Genomic DNA, 23,106 nt, shown 5'->3' with positions numbered 1-23,106 from the left:
AGATGGTCCAGTCATTCGAGGCACAGGAAGACCAGCTCTTCAAGGAGCAGGTCGAGCAGGTCAAGCAGTGGTGGAAGGCAAGTCGCCCGCCGTCATCGCCCGGCAAAGTCGCCCTCACGGCCTTCGTTGGGCTGGACGAGCACCGCAAACTGACACTCGATGGCAACCCACACAGTCGCCGCGCTTCAAGGGCCTCGTCCGCCCGTACTCGGCAGAGGACGTCGTCTCGAAGCGGGGCACGCTCGAGATCCAGTACCCGTCCGGCGTCCAGGGCAAGAAGCTGTGGAACATGCTCAACCAGAAGTTCAAGGACGGCCTCCCCAGCCACACCTACGGAGCGTGCGTCGTCCGCTCGTTCTCCCATCTCGCGAAGAAGTCGCCGGTGCATCTCGGACGAGGGGGAGGGGCTCAACTCGCGGGGCTCTTTACGGGGGATAACGACTGCGCGGGGACGACTCGCTGTGCATGGATGGACTGCTGCTGCTCGACGACCAACGCGCCACGGGACTGTCGCCGAAAGGATGACGAGCTGACCTCTTGCTCTCCCGGACTCGGTTTCGTTCCCCTCGCGGAATGAACACAGGCTCGACCCCGTCCAGGTCACGCAGATGGCCAAGTACCTCGAGACGGTCTACGTCTCGGGATGGCAGTCGTCGTCGACCGCGTCGTCGACCAACGAGCCCGGTCCCGACCTCGCCGACTACCCCTCCAACACGGTCCCGAACAAGGTCGAGCACTTGTTCATGGCCCAGCTCTTCCACGACCGCAAGCAGCGCGAGGCTCGCTCCCGCATGTCGCCCGAGGAACGCGCAAAGACGCCCTACATCGACTACCTCCGCCCCATCGTCGCCGACGCCGACACTGGACACGGTGGCTTGACCGCCGTCATGAAGCTCACCAAGATGTTTGTCGAGAAGGGCGCCGCCGGTATCCACGTCGAGGACCAGATGCCCGGAACGAAGAAGTGCGGTCACGTACGTTGCGCTTCCGCCCGACGCTTTTGCTGTCGCTTCCTCGGAAAAGACGCGGCGGTGTCGTCGAATAAACGCTCCTGTACTATCGCTGACTTTGTCCCCGCGCAGATGGCCGGCAAGGTCCTCGTCCCGATCTCTGAGCACATCAACCGCCTCCTCGCCATCCGCCTTCAGTACGACATCATGGGCGTCGAGAATCTCGCCGTCGCTCGCACCGACGCCGAAGCCGCGACGCTCCTCTCGTCCAACGTCGACGAGCGCGACCACCCCTTCATCCTCGGCTCGACCAACTCGGACCTCGACGAGGACCTCGTCACGGTCATGTCTCGCGCCGAGCGCAACAACGTCGTCGGCGAGGCTCTGCAAAAAGTCGAGGACGACTGGATCAAGTCAGCCAACCTCATGCTCTACTCGGACTGCGTCGCTGCCGCCGCCAAGAAGAAGGGCGCGTCGCAGAGGAAGATCGACGAGTTCGTCAAGCAGTCGGCGCATGTCTCGCACTCCAAGGCCAAGAAGCTCGCGAGTCAGTTGCTCGGCGTCGACCCGTACTGGAACTGGGACACTCCCCGTACTCGCGAGGGTTTCTACCGCTACCAGGGCGGAACCCAGTGCGCCATCAACCGCGCTGTCGCCTTCGCGCCGTACTGCGACCTCTTGTGGATGGAGACCAAGAACCCCGACTGTGCGTTGCGCCGTCTGTCCCTCGGCGACTGCGCGAGCTGAGCTGACCTCCGTCCCTCCTCACTCGCAGACAAGCAGGCGAAGGAGTTTGCCGAGGGCGTCCACGCCGTCTACCCCGACCACTGGCTCGCCTACAAGTGCGTTCGAGCGCTCTTCACACTCGAGATTCGCCGCTAACTCGGATACTCGCGCAGCCTCTCGCCCTCGTTCAACTGGTCGGCTGCCGGCCTCAACGAGGACCAGATGAAGAGCTACGTTTGGGACTTGGGCAAGCTCGGCTTTTGCTGGCAGTTCATCACCGTGCGTCTTCCTTTTTCCCGACTTAGCAGCGAGTTTGGAGGCTCACCTTCCCAATCTCCTTCTCAGCTCGCGGGTCTTCACTCGAACGCCTACATCTCCGACTTGTTCGCCAAGGGCTTCTCCAAGGTGCGTTGTCGTACGCGTCGCTGGGAGAAGGAGAACGTTGCTGACTCCGCTTCTCGACCGCTTGCAGGAGGGCATGAAGGCCTACGTCAACATCGTCCAGTCCAAGGAGCGCGAGATCGGCTGCGACGTCCTCACTCACCAGAAGGTGCGTTGCGAGTCTTTCGATCCGTAAGAAGAGTACAGACTGACCTTCTCCTCCCTTGCAGTGGTCTGGCGCCGACTACGTCGACAACCTCCTCAAGACCGTCACGGGCGGTATCTCGTCTACCGCCGCAATGGGCGCTGGCGTCACCGAGTCGCAGTTCAAGTAGGCTTCGACGCCTCCCCTCCTCCTTCTCCTCGCGGACACTTGTACCATCCCTCTCTCTCTCTCTCGCGCCGGCCCACTTTTGCTGCATCCTCTGCCCGCTTTTGCTGTACTATGCACCCTATTTCTGTCCACAGTGTACTGAAACAAGAACAACTGTTGGTTTTCGCTCCAGCGGTTTCAGTGGAGGAGAGGGACTTCGCGCTCGTCTCGCTCGACGGCGGCGGCGACCGTCACCTCGCGTCGCTGTCACGCACTGTATGCACGCCTCGTTCTGGCCTTATTGTGTTGTCCTCGCGCGCTCACCGCGCCCACCTTCCGCAAGCGCTCGCTCGAGCTTGACCTTCCCAAGTCGGCAGTCGCCCGCACGAAGCGAAACGTCTCTCTCCTCGCTTCACACGGCCATCCGCGACGCTGTTCGCTGCTCCTGCTCGCTCTACTCGACGTTGTGAACGCCCGCCGCTCGCTCGAAGTACCGCCAGTCGTCCCCGCCTCGCCCTCTTCCCACCCTCGTCGCTCGTTCCCAAGCCCGGTTCTCATCAGCTTTCCCTCCTTTCGCCGCCCTCCTTCCGCCCAGCGACAACGCGTGACGCTCAGTGAACGGTCCCATCATGTTCTCCTGCACATTGGCGACGGCGGCGGTCTTCTTCGTGGCCACCTTGGGCGGATCACTCGTTGAGGCCATTGTCATCACTTCGCCGACGGTGTTGACGGTCTGGGAGTGCGTCCCTCCTCTTCTTATGTCCGTACCAAAAGTGGACGGAGAGCTGACGAATCTCCTCTTTCAGCCAAACCGGCAGCGACCGCAACCTGATCACTTGGTCGCTCAAGCCCGAGACCTATCCTCCTCCCGCGACGCCTTTCTTCGATATCTACATCCGAAACGGCGTGGGAAGCATGTACACTCCCTCGCTGAACGTGCGTCTGCCCGACTTTCGGGCCGTTTCCGCTCAGAAGGAGGGTGCTGACCCATTTGGTGGAACAGCTGCGATTGGCGGCGAGCGTCAATGCGTTGACGACGACGCTCCTCGAGGTGGCGGATGCGCAGAAGTTCATCCCGGGCATTGGTTGTCCGTCCTATCCCTTCCTCTCCTCCAACGAGTCCTGACTGACCCGCTTCTCCTGACGCAGACCAACTCTTCTTCTCCGATCCCGCCAATCCAGAGACCGTCTACTGTGACTCGGAGATCTTTGCCATCGGAACGGCAGGCGGAGGAAATGCTGGACCGATGTCGCCCTCCTCGACGACCGAAGCGCCAGACGCGGAGGCGACTTCGACGACAACCTCGAGTGACGAGGCGGAGACATCGTCTGCGACGGCAGAGGAAGGCGTTTCGTCCACCGACAGCCTATCATCAATCTCGACGTCCTCCGACTCTTCCTCGCCCGTCACTTCCGCTCCCTCCTCCGCGTCCTCGCCCACCTCTTCTCCCTCTCGATCACGAGCCAAGAGCGGTATCACAGCAGCACCAGTCCCAGGAGGACCGGACGAGCAAGGCTTCAACCTCGTTCCAAGCGGAGCAGGGCGGACAGCGGTTGGCGGCGGAGCGGCGGTTCTGGTTGTTCTCGCGGCGGTGGCATCGCTGTGAGGTGGAAGAGAAGTCTTTGCAGGCCCTTGATACCCCTACTCTATTAGCTCAGACTGTAGCCCTTTCGCCCGGCGCTGTATCCTTCTCTTCCTCCTTCATCCGCATAGCATCCCTTTTCCTCCATCTCCTCGCCCTCCGACGGACCGTATGTGCCCTTCGTAATACTGCTGCAAATCGCCTGAGCCTTGACGCGATGCAAGCCCTGAGAGAGGGGACCATCAAAAGAAGCCTAATCTTCGCTCGAGTAGGGGTCGGGTGCGAGGGACCGCACACCGTGAGAGACGGGGCAGTTCGGCCTCGACACCTCTGGCCTTCTCGTCCTGACCTCGGTGGATAGGGCGCGGAGCCCGGCGAGGGGAGAGAAGGCGCGAGCGAGAGGGGAGGGGAGAGGAAAGTGGAAGCGTGTGAGGGAGCAAGCGAGATGAGAAAGCCTCTCGAGACTGGTCAGCGGTCAGCCTCGCCTATTGGCGTCCATTGCAGGCGCAATGAGACTGACGACTGAGGCCGAATGCAGGATAAGCTGGGTTGATGCAGGTCGGAGAAGTGCCGTGGCGAGTCGAGCAGGGCGATTAGGCTGAACCATCGTCGGAAGAGGGGTACTCGACGGGCTGCCCGCCAGGCGGCATGTTGTAGGCGTACGCGTTCCCTCCTCCGCCGTACGCCGGATCCATCATCGGCTGCGTCGTCGGGATGGCGTACGGGTCGAACGGCGCGGAATGACCGCCGCCCATGCCGAGGTAAGGGTCGATCGGTCCGCCCGGCTGAGGTGCCGCGCTCGTCGGGATGTCGTAGGGGTTCATCGGCGCCGAAGTCGAGGCGGTCGCGGCGAGGAGATGCTGGATATTGTGCGGCTGGTAGTCCTGCTGCGGGTAGGCGCCGATCGGAATGTCGGCTTGTTGCTGCTGACCGTACTCGACTGGCGAACCGTATTCGCCGCCGCCATTCTCGTAGCCGTACTGCCCGTTCGCATAGCCGTCCTCGACGTCCGGCGAGCCCTCGTAGCCTGCCTGAGCCCGTGGACGACGCTTGACAGGCTTCTTCGCGGCTCCCTTCTTCTCGTCCTCCTCGACAAACGTCTGCCAGATGTAGCCCGCGCACTGATCGGCTCCGGGCAACTCCTGAATGAGCGCCTTGACGACATTGTTCGACAAGCCGAAGTAGTCGGGACCCGAGACCGAGCCCGAGTGCTGCTTGTTGCGGATCTTCATCGTCGCTTTGAGAACCTGCGTCCAGGCGCCGGTGGGCGTGCCGGAGGTGATGACGACACCCGGCTGGTCGGAGGGGTACATCTCGAAGAGGGGCATGTTGTTGCCGCCGTCGACGATGCGGCAGGTGTAGTCGGCGTGAGCGTTCGCATCGATCATCGACGGGTAGCGCCTGCGGGAGCAAGGCGTCAGAGGGTGAAGGGTGAGCGAGAGTTTCAGCGGCGCAGCATACCTCGTAGACTCGTAGCCGACCGGGAAGATGTAGCGCTCAGTGTGAAAGTACTCGCCGGGGTTGATAGCTGCAGCGAGGGAATTTGAGTCAGCGTAAGTTCTCGTCAAGGTGGAAAAGCAGGCGAACGTACCGCCGAGAGCGCGAACCTGGATGATCCCGAGCGAGAGCGGCAAGCGAGGCGATCCATCCGCATTGCGCGCGACATGCGGGATGGTGAAGGTCCCGCTCGTCAGGTTGTGCTGGCGGACCTTCTTCGGCCTCGACGCGCCCGTGTCCGACTTGCGGCCTCGCTTGCCCGACGAAGGAGCCGAGTACACGCGAGGCTTGTAGTCGCCTCCATCGTCTTCTGCAGGCGCCTCGGCTGATCCGACCGAGACCGCGTCGTCGTCCATCGCGACGTCGATATCGCCCGCCGGCAAAGCTGGCTGCGGAGGTGCTGCAGGTGCCGGCTCGGGCGCAGGAGCGGCGACAGGAGCGGGCGCAGCGACGGAAGGCGCTTCTGCTGCAGTGGCGGCGGCGAGAGCTTCAGCGTTGTTGCGCGCCATGGAAGCGCCGACGGGGACGGCCGCGCCGATCGAGGCGAACGGGTTTGGGAGGTCGAAAGCCGGAACTGCTGGTTCTGCTCCCGTACTCGGACGAGCTGACCTCCTCCCTCCAGCTCCCTGCGAGTCGTCCCGCCGCCGCTTTCCGCCCCTCGGTCCATCGCTGACCACCTCGAGCGTCTCGCCTGACAGCGCCCGCTCGACATTCGCCGCAATTGTCGAACCCTGCAGTCCGAGTACAGCGACAGCCGGGAACGTCGGTCGAGGCAAGCCGTGCGCAATGCGCTGGGCGTTGTACTCGTCGCGCAGCCTCTGGGCGGCAACGGCGGTACGGAGGTGTTGCGATCGCTGGCGGGGAGGGAGGGTCTTGGGGAGAGTAGCCGGACCGAGAGGTCTGTTGTAGTCGTCGCCGGACATGTCGGTATTGGTCGTGAGGACGGGCAATTTGCGAGGACGGTCTTCGAGAGAGGGGAGGGAAGGGGGATGGAGGAGCGGGTAGGCGCGCTCGTGTTCCGTCCTGTACGACTCGTCGCGCATGATCGACACGTCTTGGGACGTCAGGCCGGCAGCCATCTCGAGCTCGATGACGCGGTCGAGGAGGGCTGACTTGTCCTCGCGAAGGCGGTGGATGAGCTTCTGCGCCCGGTGCAGCGCGAGGGAAGCATCGTCGCGGCTCTGCGTGGGCGAGACATCAGTCAGCAGTCCGCCTTCACCTGATACAGACTCTCGACACGCACCTCGACGGCCGCAAAGTACAGCTTCTTCAGCTTGCGATACTTGCTCGCCGAGACTCGGTCCTCATCCTCCTCGTCCTCGGTGACCGCACTGACGCCCCTCGACCCGCTCGCGACCGCGTTCCCCTGCCCTCCATGCGTCGTCAGCCCCGCATACCCTCCGGCCGTGTTGGGCGAGGCGGCAAAGACGGGCGGTGCGGGTGCGAGTGCCGGCGGTGCAAGGACTGGTGGTGCTGGTGCGGCGACGGGCGCGGCCGTCACGGGCGCCGAGGATCCGCCAAACTTCAGCTTGATCGTGGGACCTCGCGGCGGAGGAGCGGGTTGGGCGTGCGTCTCCAGGGTGGGCGAGTCGGGCGGGTCGTGCAGCAGCAGAAGCGAGTCAGTAGAAGCAGTCGGCACCGCGTGCAGGCGCTCCAGCAGGACGATAGGGAGTGGGTGAGCGTGCCAGGGTGGAGCTGGCGAGCTGGTGAGAGAGTGAGACGGTGTTGGCGCAACAGCGTGGTTCGTCGAGCGAGTTGGGTGTGGTCGTGACGCGTAGATGAATCTCTGTAACTGTCCAGCACCTGACTGCCCCTCCTCAGTACTCTGCGCGGTCAGGAGGTGTGGGTGGAGAGCAGGACTTGGACGCCTCGCTCGCTTCCTCCGGTTGCGTGAACTATGTAGCGAGTCTCTGTAGCCGAGCAGCATCTTCCCAGTCAAGCTTTGGCTCGAAACGGGGCAGCGGTTGAGGAGGAAGAGGCGTTGACATTCGCCGGAGATTGACAAGGCCTCTCGAGCTCCTCCCGCTCACTTTGAGTGCTCGAAGGGGGGTTACAAGCTGCCCTACAGCATCTACCTGGTCTGCTGGGTCCGCCACACCGCTGCCTGCTTCGCCCGCCCTTCTCTCTCTCCCCTCGACCCTCCCCACATCGCCTGCCTCGACTCGACCATGTCTGGCGTCCTGACCTTCCGCGGTGCGTCCTACGGTCGCCATCGAGACAGGAAAACAGCTGACCGGGATCGCTCCCCGCAGAGACGGTCAAGCTGGTGCGAGACTACCGTTTGTCCTCCTTCGCTCGTCTCTGGCCCCCCTCAGACAGCCCGCTAAGCCGCTTTCTGTACTCTCACGCAGTCGAAGTCGCCTTTCACACCCTTCTATACATCCGCCAAGTCTACCCAGCCCGTACGCCGCAGCCCTTCCCCTGCTATATCGACCAACACGCTGACCTCGCTCGATTCGGTCTCTTACCGTCCACAGAGCTCTTCGCCGAGGTCAAGAAGTACAACATCCCTATCTGGCAGTCACGACATCCGATGCTGAACGAGTATCTCGGGCGAATACTCGAGTGCATTCAGGGAGAGATGGAGAAGGTGCATGCAGTCCGCTCGTCCTTTCGTCGCTCTGGCTCACCTTTCTTGCACAGGGAACGATACGAAGAGTCATCTTCGTGGTGAAGGATGCGGGACCGGACGAGACGCCTCTCGAGCGGTTCATCTTCGAGTTCGAGTGGTTGATCCCGGAGCGGGACATGCCGAAGGCTGGCGACGACTTCACGTGGGTCCACTCGCTCGCCAAGCAGTGCGCCTGCTGACCTCTCGCTTCGGACAGTCCAGCGGCGCACGGTCTTGCAGAAGGCGACGTGGAAGAACTGCTTCGAGCGTGTCTTCTCAAGCTCAACCACTCTTCCGCGTATCTGACACGGCTCGAGGGCGGTGCGTCACCCGTTCAGTCCTCAAAACGCGATTTGCGAGCTGACGACTTCCCGCAGAGGTCTCGTTTGCCGTCCTGGTCGAGCTGAAAGACGACGCGCCTCCGCCAGAATCGAAGGCTGCGCGCGAAGGGGTTTGTCACCCAATTCCCTCGCCCTTCTAGCGGCTCACTGATGTCTGATTCCGACGCAGCACGTTGGTACAGAGTGGATCCCAGCAGATAGCCGGCAAGCGATGGAGGACGACGGCGAGGGACCAGGTCGAGGGCCGACGAACAAGAGCGAGCTGAGCAGCATCTCGCCACTCGAGGCGATCCGACTGGGCATGATCAACGTGCGTCGCTCTACTTCGCGGGACGGGACGTTCGGTGACGATCATTCGCGCGCAGATGGACATGCGGGTCGAAGAGTGTGCGGCCAAATTCAAGGGAGAGGACGACGAGATGGCGGATAGCAGTGCCGAGGTGGCGATACGAAAGCTGCCAGATCGTAAGGGCAAGGGAAGGGCATACTAATTATCCTCTTCAGGACGCTTCGAGAGATGTTCCGCTAGTTCGACCTTCTCACTCGTGCACCTGTCCCTTCAGGCGGCTCCTAAGCGAGAGGGCGCGGCTATTTCATGCCGAAGATCCACTACCGAGTGACTTGACGCAGAGAAAGGGGTCAAGCGGGCGAAGTCATCATTTCGCTCGTCGGTTCGCACCTCGACGCCTCTCTCTCTTCTTCTCTTCTTCACCTCCATCTCGCTCTTCCGCAACGGCCGGCTTATCATGCTTCGCTCTGCGCCACCTCTCCCACGCGAACTGCTGCGCAGCATCTTCCTGCAGGAGCTCTACGACGAGAGGGGTCCTGACTGGGCCGAGTTCAACGGGAAGAGGTTCTCCCTCGTTTGCCGCGACGGGGCGGCTCCCGGGCAGGAGTTGACGTTCTACCGGCCTGTGCTGGACTATGGGCTGTCATTCCGCTGGAATCGCCCCGAAAATCCGCTACAGCAGTTCGCGAAGCACCTTGCACGCTTCCCACACATCGCCCACCTCGTCCGCGACCTTCGCCTCGAGTGCATCAACGACAAGGCTGAGACGAAGGAGGCTCTGCGGACCATCCTCCAGCGTTGCGATCGCATCACGGAGATTTGGTGACCAAACAAGCTCAACCTCCTCACGACAGAAATCCGCAGCCTCCCTCTTGCAGAGCTCACGGTCCTGCAAATCGGCAATTCTGAGCGATGGGACTTCTCCGTGCTTCTGAGAGCGCTGCCGCTTTGTGTCAAACTCCGCAGCCTCGCCCTTAGCGTCGCCCTTCCTGGCGATCCTCCTTCCTCTTTTGCCGCATCAGCGGTTGTACCCCTCTCACTCCGGACGCTGCTCCTCCAACGTACTCATCGGCGAGAATTCGCCTCTGTGCGCGCCGAGGCCTACTTCTACGGACAAATTCCGCGCTACGCTTGCCCCAAGGCATTGACGACACTCTCCATCTCGCTACACGCCCAGAATTTCGAGACGCTCTTGCGCTGGGTCAAGCAGTGCAGTAGCTTGCAGGACCTCGAGTTCTGCATCGTTGATGCCGATCCCACGGACTTTGTCGTCGAGCTCACTTCGCTGCTTGCGCATCTAGATCACCTGATGACTTTGCGGTTCACGCAGGAGAAGCAGACAAAGTCGGACATGTGGGAAGCGGAGAACGACCGGTGCAGGACAGGACTCGGAGAGCTTGCCGCGCATCTCTCACACTTCCTCGACACACTCCCTCCGACGCTCGTCGAACTCGAAGCCGCGTTCTGGGCGCCTGCCGGCGATTGCAACGATCTTGTCAAGACGTTCTTGCGGTCGCGGAGTCACGACTCGCCTCTCAGGAGGGTCATCTTCGACGCCGAGGTCAAGAAGTTTGGTCGAGTGCGCCTCAAGGCAACCAAATCGCACGAGTGGATCGAACAAGGCGTTGAGAGCAAGACGGACTGGAACTTGGTGAGTTGTCTTTTCACTCTGCTGCAGCCGTTCGCTATACTGACGTCCCTTCCGCTCGCAGACGTACAAGCACTGGGCTGGCTGCAGTTGCGGCGACTGGGACTACGGCTCGTGGACGCTCGATGGTCCCGACGCAGCCGAGTACGAGGTATCTGATCCTTCGGTGGAGCTTGAATGGTGATCTGAACGCTTGTAACACGGTGCACTCCCTCCTCACCGTCCGCATAACGTCGCAGAGCGCTCGTCGCTCGAACAGCAATCGAAAAGCCGTGTCAGCCATGGCCAGCGTTTCAGCAATGCCACTCGTGCCTTCCAGCCCACCCGCTCTGCCTACAGCGCGTTGAACAGCCGTTGAAACACTTGAGGAGATGAAGTTGTGAGGAACGGCAGGAGGCTGAAGGGGTCCGGCGAGTGTGTCGAATCGTGCGGTCGATCATGCAGAGTGGAAATACGTGGTAGCTGGCTCTGCAAGCCCGTCTGAGCCGTGTAAGCGGTGAGCGAGCGAGGTGACTCCAGCCGACCGCCGACCTCCTCCTCGCTGCTTCCCCTCCGCCAACTCACCACGGTCAGCGCTGACCAGCCGAAGCCTGCTCCAACGCTTTCCCGCTTGCTCCTTCGCCTTCACGCAATGCCGCATAGCTTTCCTCGACTCCCCTCGAGCTTGTCGAGCGCATCTGCAAGGATGCAGCAGTGGGCGCACTCGACTCGCAGGTCGAGCAACTCGCGAGGAGCGTCTCGCCGGTCTGTCGGGAATGGAAGGAAATTGGCCAGGCGCTTGCGTTCAAGCAACCTGTGCTGGGGCGGTACTCGAAGCGGTGTGACTTAGCAGCCGTCCTGGTCGAGCACCTCGACCGGTACCCTGACCTAGCAGACCTCGTGCGGGTGCTGAAGGTGCAGTTCTCTTGGAACGCAACGGACGCCGCACTGGATTCGCTGTGTCAACTCCTCGCCCGATGCCGCCAGGTGACCGAAGTCGTGTGGCACAACGATAAGCTGAAGATGATCCCTGCGGCGCTACCCTTCTTCCCCTGCGCTACCCTCACCTCACTGGACCTTGGACATCTGCTCGGACGCTGGGATCCTGCACCGGTCTTGCGCTTTCTTCCGGAGTGTCTACAACTCCGTCACCTGACTTTGCGCTCCAAACAACTTCCAGCCCACCCCGGCGCACCAATGTCCGCCCCATCAGGCGTCTCTGCTCTCCCTCTTCGCACCCTGACCCTCGAGTTTAACGGCTACAACAACCAGCGTCGACTCGAGCCACCCCCTTCATTCGCTCCTATCGAAGCCATCTTCCTCCAGCGCTTCTTCCGACTGATCGACCCTACAACTCTCACATCCCTCACAATTTCGTTCCATGCTCGCAACTTTGGCGGCGTGAGCAAGTGGATCAGTGGATGCGTCAACCTTCGCAGCCTGATCGCTTGGATGCAGGACGGCGACTTGACACCTTACACGTCGCGCTTGACATCCATGATCCGCCCACTCAGGCAGCTACGACAGCTCAAGCTTCGCGGAGTCGGCAACAGTAGCGAGGAGCGCGGCCCAAGTTTGTCCGAAAGGGAGGAAAACTTCCATGCCTTGACTTTGTCCGCCTTTCTCGACTCGCTGCCCACGACGCTTGTGATGCTCAGAGCAGGGATCTGGGCACCGGCAGGCGACTGCTGCGGGATCGTCAAGGCGTTCTTGAGATGCAAATTGTACGATTCGCCATTGATCTCCGCCACAATCGACGCAGCGACTCATGACTGGAGTCGCATCCCAGTCACAGCAACCAAGCAGCAGCTTGTGTACCAAGGTCATGGGCGCCGCGGCTCTTGGGCAGCTGTCCAAGAGTCCGAAGGGGTACTCGCTCGCCCTGCTGCACTTCCCGAGGCAACTCAAGGATCTGCGGAGGACCCCTGGCCGTTTGCTACGCCCAGGCAGAGGCGTCGCGGTGCGCGTTGGCTTATGGCGAGTCTTGGACCACCCTCCACTCCGTTTAGATTGGCGGCTGACATTTCGCGTTCTCCCACAGAGCTTTCGCTACAGCGAAGGCTACTGCGAGACTTGCTATTGGTTGGATAGGGGGAGTTGGGAGCTCGATGGCCCGCAGAAGGGACAGAAGCAGGGACAGTCCTGGTGGCGGGACTGCGAGAAGGAGACGCTGGAGTAGACATTTCGGTGAAGTAAGGCATTTAGCACATTCCTCTCGTGAGAGGCGCACAGCTTGTTTCTCAGCTGTGGCGCTCATCAGGTCGGGTGATGCGACCAGAGCAGCGCGACGTCGGCTCGCTCTTTCGCTGCGCTGCTCGTTGAAGACTCGCTCAATCGCGGACTTGTTACCCGTCTCCCCTTCGAGCTTCCTCTCAAGACCAGCGTGAATGATCCCCCAGCACACGAAGCTTTTGCAGCGGATCCTGAGCATGGCGAACCGTGAGCTCAATCCTGCAAGTGTGTCGAAGCGAGCGCTGCTCGTCTGCCGGATTCAGGAGGAGTGCCCAGTGTTGCCAACAGCTTGGCTCGCGCCTTCAAGACCGATTGCTCCGCCCCGAGAGCCCAGGTCGGCCGCCAACTTGCGTAAGGAGATGAAGCGGAGAGGATGGAACAGCAGGAGGGCCGACGGTATGGGCGCGTCTGGCGTAACCCGTATCCGCAAAAGAGAAGCACTTCAGGGCGTTCGCTGGCTTGGCAGAGCCGCCTGAGCTGTGTGAGCGGTGAGCGAGGGAGGTCAGCAGCGCGAACGAGACGCGACGAACTGTTGTTATCCGTCCAGTCGCTCACATCGCACTTCCTAGCTTGTTGCTACTTCTTGCTTACGGCTTAGTGCTCTCTGTACCGGTCTGATGCCTGCTAGGTGCGCTCCAACAGATCGCGACGCCTCCAACCACCCGCTCATTTCTCATCGCGTGAACAGCCGTCCGACGGTCAAGCGCCAGTACGGCGTGCGCAAGGCCGCTAGCGTGTCTGCGACACCGTCCAAAACAACGTATGTGACGCGTCCGCCCACTCGTACGCTCCCGAGGACTCACATTCGCTCTTCTTCCGCTCGCAGCCCCACCCCGACTCATCGCACCTCAGCCTCTTCTTCCTCAACGTACGGCTCATCACCACCGCGCCGGAAGTCGCGACTACTGTCCAGCGCCGGCGATGACTGGACTGCGGCAGTCGCCGAGACGTTCTCCTCGCCAATGATGTCAGGGGACGAGGGGTCGAGGAAGGGGAAGACGGCCAGAGGGGAGATGGACTCGACGCCGCCTACCACTCCGGTGACAGCAGAGAAAGGCGAAGTCGGCAGAGTCTTGCGGGAACGGAAGACGCCAACGAAACCTCCCGCGCCGAAGGGCGACTTGCGATCGTTCTTCAAGCGGACTTCGCCGCGCAAGCGGCAGCGTCTCTCGTCGCCTAACGAGGAGGGCGATGTCGCGTCCGACATGTTCCGCAGCGACTCGGCCGGCTCTGCCTCCTCCTCCAGCTCGACCAGTTCCTCCCGCACGGCCCTAACTTCCATCTCTTCGACATCCTCCTCTTCCTCCTCCGGCAAGCCTGCAAAGTACGAACAACTCTACCTCGACCCATTCCACACTGCCGGCCACGCCACCCTCTCCTGCACGACCTGCGCCCTCTCGTACGCCCGCACGCCCGAAGACATGGCTTTCCATGCAAAGCACCACAAGAAGGTTGTCAGCGGATGCGACTGGATTGCAGGCGATGATGTAAAGGGCTGTACAGTCGTGGAAGAGGCGGTGGATTGGGGTGAGAAGCATGGCGGAAAGGTTGTCGTGGTGGATTACCCGCTGGCGGACGCGGTCACCAAGCGGAAGGTGCGTTGCAATCCGTGGTCATTGCTACATATTCCTGACGGTCTCGCTCTCGCAGCTCAAGGACATTCTCGAGACCGTCGATACCGAACTCTCCTCCACCTCGCTCACGCCCGAACAGCTCGCCCAGTCGAAAGTGTTCCTCTTCGTTACGCCTCAGCGAAAGGTCATCGCCTGCGCAGTCGTCCAGCGTATCAAGGTTGCGTACCAGATCGTCTCGGCGAAGGCGAAGGACGAGGCTGGCGATGACAAGAGGAACCTGCTGCGATTCGGGGAGGACCAGGGCGCCATCTTCTGCTCGTACGTCCTGTTGTGTCAGTAACGTATAATCACGCGCTGACGCGAGTTGCGCAGGCCGACACCCTCGCCGACTCTGCTCGGTGTCCAACGCATCTGGACCTCGACCTCCGCCCGCCGGCACGGTCTTGCCTCGCTCCTCCTTGATCACGTCGCCGCCAAGTACATTTACGGCAGTCCCATACCCAGGGACCGGCGCGTGGACGACTTCGCCTTCAGTCAGCCGACAGGAAAGGGGCAGAAGTTGGCGAGGGCTTGGACGGGCTCGGACAGGTTCAAGGTCTTCGTAGATTGAGGCGGGTCCGCTGAGACACTTAGTCGACTGTTTCGCGACTCTGCGCATTGCCTGGGAGCTTTTTGTGAGGTCTCTGCGCCTTCACCTTCGTGTCGTCAGGTCGAGCGACAGCTTGACCTCCGTCACTCCCGCCTACCCGCTCGTTCGAGGCGCCCATCCCTCCAGGGGCTCGCTTGACTCTTTCACGATGTCAAGCATCGAGCAGATCTCGTCCTCGCTGCCGTTCGGCTCGTCGACCGCCTCATCACCCAAGTCGACCTCGCTCGGCTGGCGACTCGTCCTCGGTCTCTGGTGGTTTGCGAGATGGGTGCCGTGGTATTTGTGGCTGATGGCGGGTATCTGGGCGTACGCCAACTACGGGCGAGGGTCATTGGCGCGGAAACGCAAGACGTGAGTCTCCTCCCTCATCAATCTCGACTCCTGCCGCAGTCCGAGCAGCGACCCAAGGACCGGCAGGACGGACAGGCGCATCTATGCGAGAGCGTGAGGCTGCTCTCAGCCGCCTGCATTTTCCAAAGTCCTCCTCGACCCCTCGACAGGCGGACGACTTGCGGAAAGAGACGCTGACCCAGTCTTTCCGCTACTCGCAGCCGACGATCTGCACCATCGACCGCAATCAACGCAGGCACGCCGCGCCGACCGACCCTTACGCCTCGCCAACCCGCTCGTCCCTCCTCTCCCTTCACCGGCATCAACCGTTCCTCGCCCCAGCTTTCGAGGCGCAGCTCGTACGCTCGCTTGCCTGCTTCCGAGATCCGACAGGGTAGCCGCGGTGGACAGCGGGAGATGCAGGAGAGGCGAACGGAATCTCGAGGTACGTCGGCGGTACTGATCTCGCTCAATCGCATGCCCACACGTCACGCTCTATAGGCCACACACCTCTTGCGAGACCGACAGTGTCTTCGCCTCAGCCCGCTGTGCACTCTACCGGCTCCCTTCCGCGTCTTCCGTCATCCGGTCTCAGCCTCCCTCGCTCGACCTCGTCCTCCTCACTCCGCCACCAAGGCTCAGCTTCCATGCCCGTCCTACCCACGTCTGCGCGCAAGCGTGGACGTGGTGACGACGAGGAGACGGAAGTCAAGCGCTCTAAGCTGAGCGAGTCGTACCACTTCGACGACACCGACGAGGATGGCGAGGGTCCTTCGGCGATGGAGTTGGACGACTTTGCTGCGTCGAAGCCGAGCAGGGGCCAGAAACGAGGCGGGCCGGATACGGATGCAGAAGAGGAGGACGGCGTAAAGCGCTCGCGCACGATGGAGCCGAGCGAATCGGAAGCGGAGGAGCAATCGGAGTCGGCTACGCGGAAGCGTCATGCTGCCGGATCCCCATCTGCGAGCGACGACGAAGCCGAGCGCCAAGTCTCGCATCAGGGCAAGAAGGCTCGGAGGACTGCTCGGGGTGTCGGGAGCGTGCGCGACAAGCGGGGCATCGAAGACGTCTCTCGCGAGGAGTCGGAGGAAGAGGCTGGATACGACAGCGAAGGTGCTGCGCGCTATTCGAGGGCTAGCACGAGGAATGCCGACTCGGACGTTTCGGAGGACGAGGGAGAACAAGCGTTTGTGGCGGAGGAGCCCTCGGCAACGAACCGTGGCCAGACGACCGTGAAGCGCTCTCGCGAACGAGCCCGTCGCGAGGGATCAGCCGACGACGACATGATGGGCGACGACCTTGAGTCGGACAGCCGGGATGCCTTCTCTCCTGCACCTTCGACCGGCACGCCGCAGAAGAAGCGTCTCTCGACCGCCGCGTCCGCAAAGAAACGCTTGTCGTCGAAGGCGGCCTCGACTGCTCGCAAGGCATCCTCCGCCCGCTCCGCCGTGAACGCCAAACTCGCTGCCGCCTCGCGCAAATCGTCCGACACGCCTCGCAAGGTTGGCGAAGAGTGGACCAACTACGAGGGCGACCGGTACAGGATTGACAAGGACGGCGTGCAGAGGCGGCTCGTCGAGGTCAGGGAGACGAGGCTCAAGCACAAAATGCCGAAGGACTCGAAGCACCCGGATGCCAAGTTGACGCACGAGGTGCGTTGCGTCCCTTCGCCTTCTCTTCGGCTTCACTGACGACTCCTGCTGCACAGGTTGTCGTCGAGCGATGGGTCACGGCCGATGAGTACAACGCACTGCTTGAGCAGCGCAAGCTTGCATGGCAGAACTCGCGCGAGGACGAGGAGCGGGATCGCCGCGCCGCCGAGCAAGGTGGCGAAAACGACACCAGCATGACCGACGCCAACGAGTCGCCGCAGCCCGCGTCGAAGGAGCGCGGCATCTACTTTGCCACGGGCGTCGGCACGCCTCTCCGCAGCTACTCTGGCCTTGGCTCCCGCCTCCCTTCCTCTTCCTCCCTCACCTCTCTCGCCAAGCTCTCCAACTCGCCTTCCTCGTACTCGACGCTTCCGAATGGCCGCATGCGTCTCCCCTCTTCCGCCTCAGGTTCCGCTCTTGCCGCCCTCGCAGCTGGCTCGCCGCGGCGCAAGTGGTCTGTGAACGACGTCAAGCGTTTGCTTGAGGACGAAGACGCGGCGAAGGCTGAGCGCGAGAAGCGCAGACAAGCGACCATCACCCTCGGCGGAGACGAGGCAGAGGCGGAGGTGCCGAAGACACCGGCCGTACCGGCGACCGCGCCAGCAAACGAGACGGAGGGCAAGATCAAGCTGGCCGACTACGCTCTTCCCGCTTCGTCGGCAGAGTCGTCTGCCGCGGCGAAGGCGCAGCCAGTACGTTCCGTCTCCCGCTTGTTCTGCGTCAGTCCACTGACTTATCTTCTGACAGACGTCCTTGTTCATTCCCGCTCCTTCGGCTACCGCCAAGATCGACACTCAGCCCGCCTCGACTGCCTCTTCGGCCAAATCTGCCGGCGTACCCAACTTTTTCGGCGCCGCTCTGGGCTCGACAGCGAAGGAGACGCAGGCCAAGCCGGCTGCAGCCGCATCGACGGCTTCCAAGCCGGCTTTCAGCTTTGGCTCGGCGCCTGCCTCAGCGACCGCGACGGAACCCGCTCCGCAGAAGATCGATACCGCGGCGAAGCCATCGTTTAGCTTCGGTTCTGCGCCGTCTGCACCCGCCGCCACGGAGAACAAAACCGACAAGCCTGCGTTCAGCACCAGCGCAGTACCGGCCGCGCCCACACCGAGCGAGCCTCCCAAGCCGACCTTCAGTTTCGGCGCTCCTGCGGCGAAGGACACCTCGGCCGAGAAGAAAGAAGAGTCTGCAGCTCCGGCTGCCGCGTCACTCTTCAGCGGCTTTGGCGCGTCCTCCAGTTCCGCCTCGACTACGTCGGCTCCGTCCGCAACAAACGAGGCGTCGAAGACTCCGTTCTCCTTTGGTTCCGCATCTACTTCCTCGACGGCGGACGCCACCCCCGCTCCTGCCGCACCAGCAGGAGGCTTCTCGTTTGGATCAAGCACGCCAGCTGCTGCAACCGAGAAGAACGAGGATGCCGCGCCAAAACCGAGCTTCTCCTTCGGCGCGACTTCGACTTCGGCAGCCGTGCAACCCGCTCCAGCGCCGTCCTTCGGCTTCGGCTCAACATCCACAACGGCGCCTGCGAAGACGGATGACAAGCCAGCAACCGCCTCGCCCTTCTCGTTCGGCGCTGCTCCTGCGCAGGCAGACAAGCCCGCCGCGCCCGCGTTCGGCTTCGGCACATCCGCCGGCGCCAATAAGGATCCGACGACCGGTGCTGCACCGGCCGCTGCGTCGCCTTTCTCGTTCGGCAACTCGTCGGCTCCTGCGCCAGCCTCGTCGTCCACCTCAAACGGGGGCTTCAGCTTCGGCCAGCCAGCTGCTCCCTCGACGACGAATGCTACGGCAACAGGCGCGGCTCTCTCGGCCACTCCGTCGTTCGGATTCGGCAGTACTTCCTCGACTCAGAATGCATCGGCACCCGCTCAAGGCGGCTTCAGCTTCGGCGCTCCGACCTCATCCAACCCGTCAGCCACATCGAGCGGCTTTTCCTTCGGTGCCCCAGCAGCCGCCAGCCCCGCTCCCCCCTCGACCGGCGTCTCCTTCGGCGCAGCGCCGGCCGCCGCCAGTCCCGCCGCCGCCCCCTCTACCAGCTTCAGCTTCGGCGCCGCTCCTGCAGCACCCTCGAGCGGATTCGGCTTTGGCGCCGCACCGGCAGCGACGACGCCGGGAGTCTCGCCCTCGACTGGGACGTTCAACTTTGGCGCAGCTGGTGGGCCGACTAGTCCTGGAGCGCAGTCTGCTGGAGGGACGCCCATGTTCTGTACGTCAAGTCTTTCTCCTCGCCTTCATGTCGACGCTGACCGCACCGTAACCTCGCAGCTCTCGGATCTGGAGGAGGAGACGCTGCGACGACGCCGAGGAGGAGGCCGGTCCGGAGGCTGCCTGGGCGGTAGGAGCGCGGGATGACTAGCATGAAGTAGCTGCAAGTGATCTATCGTACGCAAGGTTCACGGAATGGCAGTCAGCGAGCCGAAGTTCGCCTGTTGACCTCGAGCCGTCGACCTCGCGCTCTTCGTCCTCCGCCAACACGCCTCGTTCTCCAGAATTCGCTCGCACTGGCTGCTAGTCGCTTCTCCCGGCTGCCTGGCTCCCTTCAGTGTCCACTACACCCTCGCCATGCTCCCCTCACTCCTCGCCGGATCCTCATCGCTTCCCACAACAACTCGCTCGCCTCAACCACCGCAACGCCTCGAGCCGACGCGCAGACACATCAGAGCCATCGCACGCACACACAGCACAATGCCAGCGCCCGTCACTCGCCAACAGCCGCTCTCTAGGGGCCCCAGACTCGACGGCAGCCCGCGCGAACGAGTGCTTTGACTTTTCTCCCCTCGCTCTCTTCCTCTCTCGCTCTTACGCTTCACTCGCTACGCTGATCCCGCGGCCGAGGTCTCAAGATGCTCTCCATCCCATCACCCAACGCGCTCGACGCCTCTCGGCTGGTCATCGAGCCCACTCCCTCTCCGAAACCTGTCCCAAGCGACTCCTCGACGCTCGTCTTCGGCCAAACATTCACAGACCACATGCTCACCGTCCGATGGAACGTGTCGACGGGCTGGGACGCACCCGTCATCAAGCCTTACGCGCCGTTGATGTTGGACCCGGCTTCGACGGTGTTGCATTACGCGCCGACGCTGTTTGAGGGGATGAAGGTGCGTCCGCTGGAAGATGCGTGGAAGAGGGCAGGGAGCTGATGAAATTTGTTGGCGGACGCAGGCGTACAAGGACAAGCAGGGTCGGACGAGGCTCTTCCGGCCTGACCTCAATATGGCGCGGTACGTACCGCACTCTCCGTTCTTTCGTCGTGCCCAGTTTCAAGAGGTCGACCTGGATCACCGCTGACACCCTCGCGCCCCGCCTCTGCAGCATGAACCGCGGTGCGGCCCGCATGGCCTTCCCGACCTTCGACGGCGCTGAACTCGTCTCGCTTATCAAGGAGCTCCTGCGCATCGACGACCGATGGATGCCAACCGACCCGGGTTGCAGCATGTACATCCGCCCGACTGTGATTGGGACGAGGGCGTCTCTCGGTGTGGGTCCTTCGTCGGAGGTGTTGCTTTTTGTCATGTGCGTGCGCTTTCTCGCTCTCTCACTTCGCGAGGAGGAGCTGATGGAGTTCTGATGGCGCGCAGCATGTGTCCCGTAGCCAAGTACTACTCAAGCGGCGCGAAACCCGTCTCGCTCCTCGCCTCGACGAAAGACGTCCGCGCCTTCCCGGGCGGAACAGGCTCGTACAAGTTCGGACTCAACTACGCAGCGTGCGTCGCGCCGCAGATGGAGGCGGCGCAGAAGGGGTACCAGCAGGTGCGTTGCCGAAGCGGTTCGAGAGCGATTTGAGGAGGATGAAGGCTGATTACGTGGTTCTTGGCAGGTCCTGTGGGTTCTTGGTGACGATCACGAGTGTACGGAGGTCGGAATGATGAACCTTGTCGGAGGAAAGAAGAGGGAGGACGGGGGTGAGTCTCGCCAACTTCACCTCGAGAAAGTAGTCCCAGCGCTGACCCGCTCCGTCCGCAGCCGTCGAGCTCTTCACGCCTCCGCTGAGCGACATCATCCTCCCCGGCGTCACTCGCAACTCTGTCCTCGCCCTCGCCCGCGCACACGCCGACCCTTCGAACCCCTTCACCCTCGAAGGCGTCCCTTCGAACCTGGTCGTCTCGGAGCGAAAAGTGACGATGCCCGAGCTGCGCGACGCAGCAAGGGACGGGACGCTCCTCGAGGTGTTTGGGACGGGCACGGCAGCGGTCGTCACGTCTGTCGAGCGGATCGGGTTCGAGGGAGAGGACGTCAAGGTCCCTGTCGAGGGTGGAAACGGGTTTGGACCGATTGCGGGGGCGTTCTACGAGGCTCTGCAGGCGATCCAGTACGGTGATCTCGAGTTTGCGGACTGGAGTGTCGTCGTTTGAGCGGGTCGAAGATGTTGCTCATTCGTTTGTTTCGGTGCGCATTAGACTTTTTGCAACTTAGAACGTTGTTAGATCGATCTGCGTTGCTTGTCCCCACGGGTGCGAGGCGTGCCTCTCGCTTTCTTGACGTGGCCAAGTTCGAGGTTTCGCTGGGCTTCGCTTCTTAACTCGCTTTACAACTCGCCTTACAACAGCTTACAACGCCTGGAGGATGGCCACACTGCGCATCTCGACACCGGCAGAGCGCACCTGGGCACCGCTCATCTCGCCCGTCTCGCCTGCGAGCGCCTCGACGACGCCCCACGACTCGCACTCGCTCTCGGCACGCTGTCGCCTCCTCGCATCGCGCTTCGGCGAGAACGCAGTGCACGAGGACGACCACTTTGAGCACCCCGAGCCACAGCAGCGCGGCGCGAGTCCAAAGACGCCGTCGCCGTCCCGTGCTGCGCCGTTCCCGCTCTCGCCCATCTCGCCTCGCTCCGTCCCGCACTCGCAGCTCCACCCGCCCCCGACGCCAGAGGGCACGCACATCCTCAACGAGATCCTCGAGGAGGAGGCAGAGACGCCCCGTGGCGACAAGGATGTGACGTCGGCGTGGGCTCCACCTCGTCTCGACGTCCCGACTGGAGGAGACGGAGACACTCTCCCGCTCTCGCCAGGACAGCCGCAGGGACTCTATGGCTCGTCCATGCCCGCAGACGACGAGGTCTCGTCGAGCTCGTACGAGCCGCCCGCGTTCAGTCCGCTCGCAGCGCGCAGGGGGAGCAGGTTCAGCTTCGACCGCTTCGACGTCCCTCAGAACGGCGACGACGACGACCTGACTGGTGCGTCCTACTTGTCGACATCGTCAAGCACCCGCTGATGTTTCTCGCTCTTGCAGAGGCGACGGTCGAGGAACGCGAGGCGGAACTTCGCCAGACGCTCAGGGACGGCGCAACCTGGTTGCCTGTCGATGTCTGGCTCGTCGACGGAGAGTTGCTCGTGCGTACGGCATCACCTCGTCCTCAAGCTTGTACTGACGGTTCCCAAGCAGGTCGGACGCAGGATGGAAGAGCTCGAGTCGACCCGGACCTTCTCAAGCTGTTTTGTCGGTGCGTGCGAGCCCGTACCCTCTCAGCGTCTTCAACAAGCCCGCTCACACCAGTTCAACGCCCGCAGAACCCCTCCTCCGCATCTTCTCCACCTCGAACCCCCCAATCGGCCACGCACATCACCGCCGCCGCTCCTCGATCTTCTCCCAAATCAAGCCTCACTCGCCTCTCCAACTCGTCCTGCGCCTTCACACTCCCGCATCCCTCACTTTTCCATACGTCCTCGACGCCCTCCAGCCTCTCCACGATGCGTCGCTCCTCACTTCGTACTGCCCGAACGCCGGCACAACTACGCCAGCAGTCATCACCGTCGTCTCCTCCTCGGCGGACGGGGCAGAGATGGTCCCAGCCGAAGACCTTGAAGCGGTCCACGGCTCGCGCTTCGTCTACCGCGACGCGCCCATCTCTTCCCTCCTCTCGACAAATTCCTCTGCACTCGATCCGCAACTCACGCCTGTCGCTGCGGGCGTGCTGAAAGACTCGACGGGGTGGGACGGACAGTCGCCTGTGACGGACGAGCAGCGCCAGAAGATTGTTGAGCAAGTTGAGGGAGCGCACAGGCGCGGGATCAAGATCCGGTACGAGGGACTGCCGCAGTTTCCCGTTCATGTGCGCGAGAACATCAGGTCGACGTTGGTTGCGCTTGGTGTGGACTACCTCTAGAGCGATTGGCGGGACGGTTCGTGGACCGGACTTCGCTTGGATTGCACCCTTCACCTTGTATCAGTAGACCTCGCAACTCCTCCCTCCCAGCTTCCTCTCGTTCGCTTTGCTTTTTGTTGGTTGTACCCTTTCTCACATACACATGCATCTCCCCTTATCGTTCTTCTCCACCCTCTTGCGGCCTCTTTCTCCCGACTTGCAAACGAAAGTCGCGTCTCGCCCAGCTCTTTTGCGCATCGAGAGTGTCT

The 23,106-nt window shown here is 62.4% G+C and overlaps 10 protein-coding genes across 10 annotated transcripts; 9 read left to right on the top strand and 1 right to left on the bottom strand.

Moving 5' to 3' along the window:
- Positions 1-2: 2 nt before the first annotated feature.
- Positions 3-2,392, top strand: RHTO_05768 (isocitrate lyase; the record flags this gene model as incomplete). Its single annotated transcript, XM_016419429.1, has 9 exons — positions 3-77; positions 176-339; positions 584-974; positions 1,083-1,656; positions 1,726-1,792; positions 1,850-1,955; positions 2,022-2,081; positions 2,149-2,226; positions 2,288-2,392. The coding sequence occupies 9 exons, from the start codon at positions 3-5 to the stop codon at positions 2,390-2,392; spliced, it is 1,620 nt and encodes a 539-aa protein (XP_016269784.1).
- Positions 2,393-2,999: 607 nt separating this feature from the next.
- Positions 3,000-3,977, top strand: RHTO_05767 (uncharacterized protein; the record flags this gene model as incomplete). Its single annotated transcript, XM_016419428.1, has 4 exons — positions 3,000-3,109; positions 3,177-3,306; positions 3,374-3,458; positions 3,520-3,977. 4 exons carry the CDS (start codon positions 3,000-3,002, stop codon positions 3,975-3,977), a joined length of 783 nt encoding a protein of 260 aa, XP_016269783.1.
- A 569-nt stretch (positions 3,978-4,546) lies between these two features.
- Positions 4,547-7,377, bottom strand: RHTO_05766 (FY-rich domain containing protein; the record flags this gene model as incomplete). The annotated part of the gene is made up of 4 exons (XM_016419427.1): positions 4,547-5,354; positions 5,415-5,481; positions 5,545-6,631; positions 6,694-7,377. The coding sequence occupies 4 exons, from the start codon at positions 7,375-7,377 to the stop codon at positions 4,547-4,549; spliced, it is 2,646 nt and encodes an 881-aa protein (XP_016269782.1).
- A 241-nt stretch (positions 7,378-7,618) lies between these two features.
- RHTO_05765 (mitotic spindle assembly checkpoint protein MAD2B) lies at positions 7,619-8,893 on the top strand (the record flags this gene model as incomplete). The annotated part of the gene is made up of 9 exons (XM_016419426.1): positions 7,619-7,643; positions 7,703-7,729; positions 7,802-7,852; positions 7,928-8,040; positions 8,094-8,224; positions 8,279-8,382; positions 8,439-8,512; positions 8,572-8,712; positions 8,768-8,893. The coding sequence occupies 9 exons, from the start codon at positions 7,619-7,621 to the stop codon at positions 8,891-8,893; spliced, it is 792 nt and encodes a 263-aa protein (XP_016269781.1).
- Positions 8,894-9,148: 255 nt separating this feature from the next.
- On the top strand, positions 9,149-10,523 carry RHTO_05764 (uncharacterized protein; the record flags this gene model as incomplete). The annotated part of the gene is made up of 4 exons (XM_016419425.1): positions 9,149-9,513; positions 9,556-9,961; positions 10,022-10,342; positions 10,404-10,523. The coding sequence occupies 4 exons, from the start codon at positions 9,149-9,151 to the stop codon at positions 10,521-10,523; spliced, it is 1,212 nt and encodes a 403-aa protein (XP_016269780.1).
- Positions 10,524-11,515: 992 nt separating this feature from the next.
- Positions 11,516-12,497, top strand: RHTO_05763 (uncharacterized protein; the record flags this gene model as incomplete). The annotated part of the gene is made up of 3 exons (XM_016419424.1): positions 11,516-12,016; positions 12,081-12,278; positions 12,360-12,497. The coding sequence occupies 3 exons, from the start codon at positions 11,516-11,518 to the stop codon at positions 12,495-12,497; spliced, it is 837 nt and encodes a 278-aa protein (XP_016269779.1).
- A 670-nt stretch (positions 12,498-13,167) lies between these two features.
- RHTO_05762 (N-acetyltransferase) lies at positions 13,168-14,734 on the top strand (the record flags this gene model as incomplete). The annotated part of the gene is made up of 5 exons (XM_016419423.1): positions 13,168-13,178; positions 13,239-13,310; positions 13,377-14,145; positions 14,201-14,442; positions 14,497-14,734. The coding sequence occupies 5 exons, from the start codon at positions 13,168-13,170 to the stop codon at positions 14,732-14,734; spliced, it is 1,332 nt and encodes a 443-aa protein (XP_016269778.1).
- A 187-nt stretch (positions 14,735-14,921) lies between these two features.
- Positions 14,922-19,091, top strand: RHTO_05761 (uncharacterized protein; the record flags this gene model as incomplete). The annotated part of the gene is made up of 6 exons (XM_016419422.1): positions 14,922-15,124; positions 15,325-15,548; positions 15,605-16,755; positions 16,812-17,447; positions 17,503-18,958; positions 19,018-19,091. 6 exons carry the CDS (start codon positions 14,922-14,924, stop codon positions 19,089-19,091), a joined length of 3,744 nt encoding a protein of 1,247 aa, XP_016269777.1.
- A 504-nt stretch (positions 19,092-19,595) lies between these two features.
- On the top strand, positions 19,596-21,104 carry RHTO_05760 (branched-chain amino acid aminotransferase; the record flags this gene model as incomplete). Its single annotated transcript, XM_016419421.1, has 6 exons — positions 19,596-19,850; positions 19,915-19,973; positions 20,065-20,265; positions 20,331-20,502; positions 20,570-20,654; positions 20,716-21,104. The coding sequence occupies 6 exons, from the start codon at positions 19,596-19,598 to the stop codon at positions 21,102-21,104; spliced, it is 1,161 nt and encodes a 386-aa protein (XP_016269776.1).
- Positions 21,105-21,315: 211 nt separating this feature from the next.
- Positions 21,316-22,858, top strand: RHTO_05759 (uncharacterized protein; the record flags this gene model as incomplete). Its single annotated transcript, XM_016419420.1, has 4 exons — positions 21,316-21,928; positions 21,985-22,085; positions 22,138-22,195; positions 22,263-22,858. 4 exons carry the CDS (start codon positions 21,316-21,318, stop codon positions 22,856-22,858), a joined length of 1,368 nt encoding a protein of 455 aa, XP_016269775.1.
- Between the last annotated feature and the right edge of the window lie 248 nt (positions 22,859-23,106).

This window comes from Rhodotorula toruloides, assembly GCF_000320785.1.
Source record: "Rhodotorula toruloides NP11 unplaced genomic scaffold Scaffold36, whole genome shotgun sequence".
Classification (NCBI taxonomy): domain Eukaryota; kingdom Fungi; phylum Basidiomycota; class Microbotryomycetes; order Sporidiobolales; family Sporidiobolaceae; genus Rhodotorula; species Rhodotorula toruloides.
Note: the sequence above shows the minus strand (reverse complement) of the source record. Positions and strands in the feature narration are given on the sequence as shown.